The 5,147-nt window shown below is 30.0% G+C and overlaps 2 protein-coding genes across 2 annotated transcripts; one reads left to right on the plus strand and one right to left on the minus strand.

Moving 5' to 3' along the window:
* Positions 1–243: 243 nt before the first annotated feature.
* Positions 244–1,704, plus strand: LOC124921127 (peroxidase 55-like). Its single transcript, XM_047461743.1, has 3 exons — positions 244–468; positions 574–765; positions 1,117–1,704. The coding sequence occupies exons 1-3, from the start codon at positions 244–246 to the stop codon at positions 1,687–1,689; spliced, it is 990 nt and encodes a 329-aa protein (XP_047317699.1). The 3' UTR covers positions 1,690–1,704.
* An 890-nt stretch (positions 1,705–2,594) lies between these two features.
* On the minus strand, positions 2,595–2,979 carry LOC124935852. Its single transcript, XM_047476638.1, has one exon. It carries the CDS (start codon positions 2,845–2,847, stop codon positions 2,638–2,640), a length of 210 nt encoding a protein of 69 aa, XP_047332594.1. The 5' UTR covers positions 2,848–2,979; the 3' UTR covers positions 2,595–2,637.
* Between the last annotated feature and the right edge of the window lie 2,168 nt (positions 2,980–5,147).

Genomic DNA, 5,147 nt, shown 5'->3' on the forward strand with positions numbered 1-5,147 from the left:
AATGAAAGATAAACATAGTCTAATATGATTTTATTAGTAAATTTGGGGTAATATTGATTTAAGAGAGGTCAGTTTCAGTGAAAGGTGTAGCTGAGGGCATGATTTCAATAGGAATTTTCTAGGAAGCTTAATAGTTAAGATCAATGGTTAGACTTAGACCAAGCAATTTATAAAGTCTATAAAAGTGATCATGAATCATCATCATCATTCTCGATGATGATTGAACTAAACATAAACATAAACATGAAGTTGAATATGAATATGATGATGATGATAATGGCGGTAGTAATGATTACAATTACTGGGGGAGGAAGAGGAATTAATGGGCAATTGAGTTCTAGTTTTTACAGCACAACATGTCCAAATGTGGAAGCCATTGTTCAACAAGCTGTTTTAACCAAGTTATCCAAAACCTTTACCACCATTCCTGCAACTCTTCGTCTTTTCTTTCACGATTGTTTTGTTCAGGTAATTCAATCTCTATTTGTAATAAGAAGAATTAGCATGACAACCCATAATCATGATCTCGAGTGGTCTCAAAATTAATTAATTTCATCTTAATTAATCAAACAGGGGTGTGATGGGTCGGTGTTGATTGCATCTCCTAATGGGGACGCTGAAAAAGATGCTCCGGATAATTTATCTCTCGCCGGAGACGGCTTTGATACAGTCGCTCAGGCTAAAACCGCCGTCGAAGCTCAATGCGCCGGCGTTGTTTCCTGCGCCGACATTTTGGCTCTTGCCGCACGTGATGTTGTTGTTCTGGTAATTAAATATATATATATTTTTCATTTCCTATCCAGATATAGAAAAACAAAAAATACTATTAATAAAATTATGAAAAACTAACAATTATATATTATGATCCATCATTTAAATAAATGGTCTGATTTAAAGTTTTGATATATAGATTAGAAATGACTTTATAAGATCAAATTTAAATTTATTTAAAAGATCGATATGATAATAGATCACTCAAACTTTATAACTCAAATCAAAATAAAAAAAAATAAAAACTAAATGAACAATTGTAATATTAATAAATGATTAAAAATAATAACAATAAAGCAAAATGAGTTTATTTTATTCCCTTGTTTAAAATTTGACATATCTCAGGCGGGAGGGCCGTCGTTCCCCGTAGAATTAGGTCGGCGAGATGGGTTAATCTCACAAGCATCTCTAGTCGCCGGAAATCTTCCAGGCCCAGATTTCCATCTCACCGACCTAAATTCCATGTTCGAATCCCACGGTCTAACCCAGATCGACATGATCGCTCTATCAGGTGCCCACACCGTCGGATTCTCTCACTGCAACCGTTTCTTCGACCGAATCTACAATTTCTCAGCCACCAATCCGGTGGACCCTTCTCTCGATCCAAACTACGCACAACAGCTAATGCAGGAATGCCCAATAAACGTGGACCCTCAAATTGCAATTAACATGGATCCAACTACTCCGACAACTTTTGATAATGTTTATTACCAGAATTTGTTGGCCGGAAAAGGGTTGTTCACTTCCGATCAGGTGCTTTTTACAGATCCGGCGTCGCAGTCAACGGTTACGGATTTCGCTAATAGTCAAGGGGTTTTTAATGCCGCGTTTGGAACTGCGATGATTAAGCTTGGGAGAGTGGGAGTTAAGATTGGTAGTGAAGGAGAGATAAGAACCCTTTGTTCTTCCTTTAATTAATTAACTACTACTTTCATTAATTAATGAATCTTTTTTTTGGTTTGAATAAATCATGAGGAGAATGTGATTTGTGAATAATATTTAAGGAAATAATGAAACTATGTTAAGGTGAATTAATTTGAACTCTTGATGCATATAATATAAGAGATAGAATTACTTATCTTTGTTTTTGTATTATGTTAGTTTAGTTAATTGTGCAAATATTAATTTGGATCTAAATGAGTGGTTTATTACTATATCTTATTTGTTACAAATTAATTTTTAAAAAAAAATCAAAATCAATTACTTTATTAAAAAAATTAACTTGATCTAAAAATTAATTGAAAAATCAAAATTTTTTTATCTACTTTTTTATTTATAAATATTTTATATAAGTTTTTACAATCTACCACTAAAAGTTGTGTGATTGTGATGATATTTGTAACAAAATATTAATTTTTAAATAACCAATTATAATGTATTGATCTAAAACTTAAAATATTTTAATCGATGATCATATTAAAAGTGCTTTAGAGTAGAGTTGTAAAAATTCAAACAAATAATCTTGAAAACATAACTTTTTACAATCTACAACTAAGTTATAAGTTTCTTCCCTCTATTAGAATGAATTGATTTCTTTCTAAACATAATTATATTTAAATATTCACTCAATTATTATTAGATATGATTTTACCTATTTCATTACTATTATAACTTATAATTGAAACACTTAATTTCTTATAAATCATTAAATTGGTCTTTCTGAGACTTAAGATTCTCAATTCTAGATAATGAGAATACTCTTAAGATTATATATACAAAGTATTCAGTTTTAAAAATATATGGATTAACCATACTTTTTTTTATTTGGATTGAATTTAAATCATCTAACCTAATCCTATATAAAACTATACGAACTAAACAAATTAACTCAAATCCGAATAATCTAATTAACAACAAATATAAGAGTTAATACACATATAGATGAAAGTTGAGAACAACAAGAAATAAAATAAGCAACAAACCATAAAGAAGAGCATGGACTAGAATAGCCCCGATGCTTGTTTTCATATTCAAGAAATCAACAGGTCGGTTCCTCCCCGGTATCTGAAACACCAATCCCGGTGACAAAATCGCAAACAGAGCCGTTGCAACTATAGGCGCCGCCCAATCCTTCATCCTCGTTTTTCTAAGAGATGAGTGCCTAAGAAAATAGTTAGGAAGGAATGAAGAAATAAAGCTATGAGAGAAAGAGAATAGAGCATTATAAACATGAATGGGGGCAAATTGATCAACTTTTTCCTTCCACCATCTTCATGTTTCTTTTAATTATTTACTCCAATAATTCTAGTGCTTCTAATTAGGTCTTGCTTACTCCCACAAGTAGCCAAACTATGAAGGAGGCCATTGCATTTGTCCCTATATTTATTGGCCACTATTATTAATTGTTTATCATTTCTTATTTCACAACTTCTATCTAATAATTGTATCGTAAACAAGGATAAGGGAACAAGACACGAGGCTTTAAAGGAGAATTATTTAGTTAAATAGTTAAAATATTATTTGTATTTAATATATGAAAATGTTATAAAACTTTAAATTTTAATTTATGATTTAGATGAAGAAAGTGATTAATCAATGGGCTAGTGAAAATCATAGACAATTTAAATTATAATTACAAAAAAAAATTAAAATAAAATCATTTCATTTCATATGAAAACTAATAAAAATAATGATCAATACTTATAAAATTAATAAGTAATTAAAATATTAAACAATTCTCCATCAAATATAAGTTAAAAAATATAATATTTTATTAACTACAGTCAAAATTACAATAACTTTAAAATTGTCAAAAGAAAAAGTTAATAATTTTTTATTGACTGGCTTTTTCAGGTAAAAATTAATGAAAAAAGAGTGTGTTTTGATAAATTTTTAAAAAGTAAAAAAAAAAATAACTTTTTCAAACAATTATAATTAATTTTGATTTTTTTTTAAAAATCTATAACTAATAAACTCAAGAAAAATAATTTGGGCAAAAACAAAAATAAGACTAATAATTCGACAATATTCGAAAGATTATTTTGTTCAAAATATTCTCATGTAAATGAGAGAGATAAAAAAAATGATTATTTTTTTTGGAAATAATTATGTTCGAAATATGTTTGTCCCTAACATTATCACGTGAATTAGAAATAATTTTATTTTATTTTTTCGAAAAAATATGTATGTTAGAAGTAAAAATCATATATTTTTTTTTCGAAAAGTTAGGCATGTACACCTATAACGACTCTAAACTCAATTTATCATTGTATGTATCAAAATTATCAGTGAAAGATATTATCTAAATTATCTTCCATTACTATATATTGTATCAATTTATAACTTCTCTTTATTAACTTTGTTTATACCTGTAAAAAATCTTTAATTTTTCTAATATTCAACACAAAATAAAATAGTTTATTGGTCAGTGCTCAAGCACGACTTGAGCGGGTAAACAAATATAAATTTATACCTTAAAATATGGATTATTAATCACTATAATATTTTATTTTTGTTTGTTTGTGAAACAATAGAAGGTATATATAAATTATAAATAAAGTAAAATAGAATAAATGTTTATTTTTAATTTATAAAAAATGTGATTAAGCGAGTCCACTGTCTTATGGTGGAAGGAAACACAGAGTAATAAAGTCTGCAATAGTTAGTTTTGGAGAATACCACCGCCCAATCCATCATTCAGTCCTCTGTTTGGTTGGGCTCAGATTCTCTCTCTCTCTCTATAGATCTCTCTGGTTCAGATCTAAGTTGTTTGAAAGGAAAATGGCGGATTGGGGACCTGTATTGATCGGAGTGGTGCTGTTCGTGCTTCTGTCGCCTGGATTGTTAATCGAGATACCAGGTAGCAACAGGCCGGTTGATTTCGGGAAGATGAAGACCAACGGTAAGGCCATCGCCTTCCACACTCTTCTCTTTTTTGCTATCTACACCATTCTCATCCTCGCTGTCCGTGTCCACATCTATACTGGCTGATCCTCGATCCGTTTTTGTTAGCTCTTGTATGGTATGGTATGGTATGAATTGGAATTAGTCGGAACAAAACAATCATCATGAATGAATCAATGAATGAAAGAATTTCTAGTAAATATGTTTAGTATTACCGCCCCGCCTCTGTGTAGTAGTAAGTGTATTGTTGTTGTTGTTGGTCATAGTACTAATTTGATTTATCTTTAATCTCGATCTACAATGTCTCTGCAATCAATCAATCAATGTATTATGTTAATTAATTTTTGAATAGACGAAAGCATTAATTAGGAGCAAAAGCTAGATCATCTTCGTGAATTCTTAGTCCATTTGTGGTTGTTGAAGAAGATCGACCGGTGCAAGCAAATCGATCCTTGACTCCTAGATGATTTTGATTAGAATTACAGAGATGAATCCTTTTAGAATAAGAGGCAAACAGTGTTCTTCAGATTCAA

Source organism: Impatiens glandulifera, chromosome 1, assembly GCF_907164915.1.
Source record: "Impatiens glandulifera chromosome 1, dImpGla2.1, whole genome shotgun sequence".
In the NCBI taxonomy this organism is placed as follows: domain Eukaryota; kingdom Viridiplantae; phylum Streptophyta; class Magnoliopsida; order Ericales; family Balsaminaceae; genus Impatiens; species Impatiens glandulifera.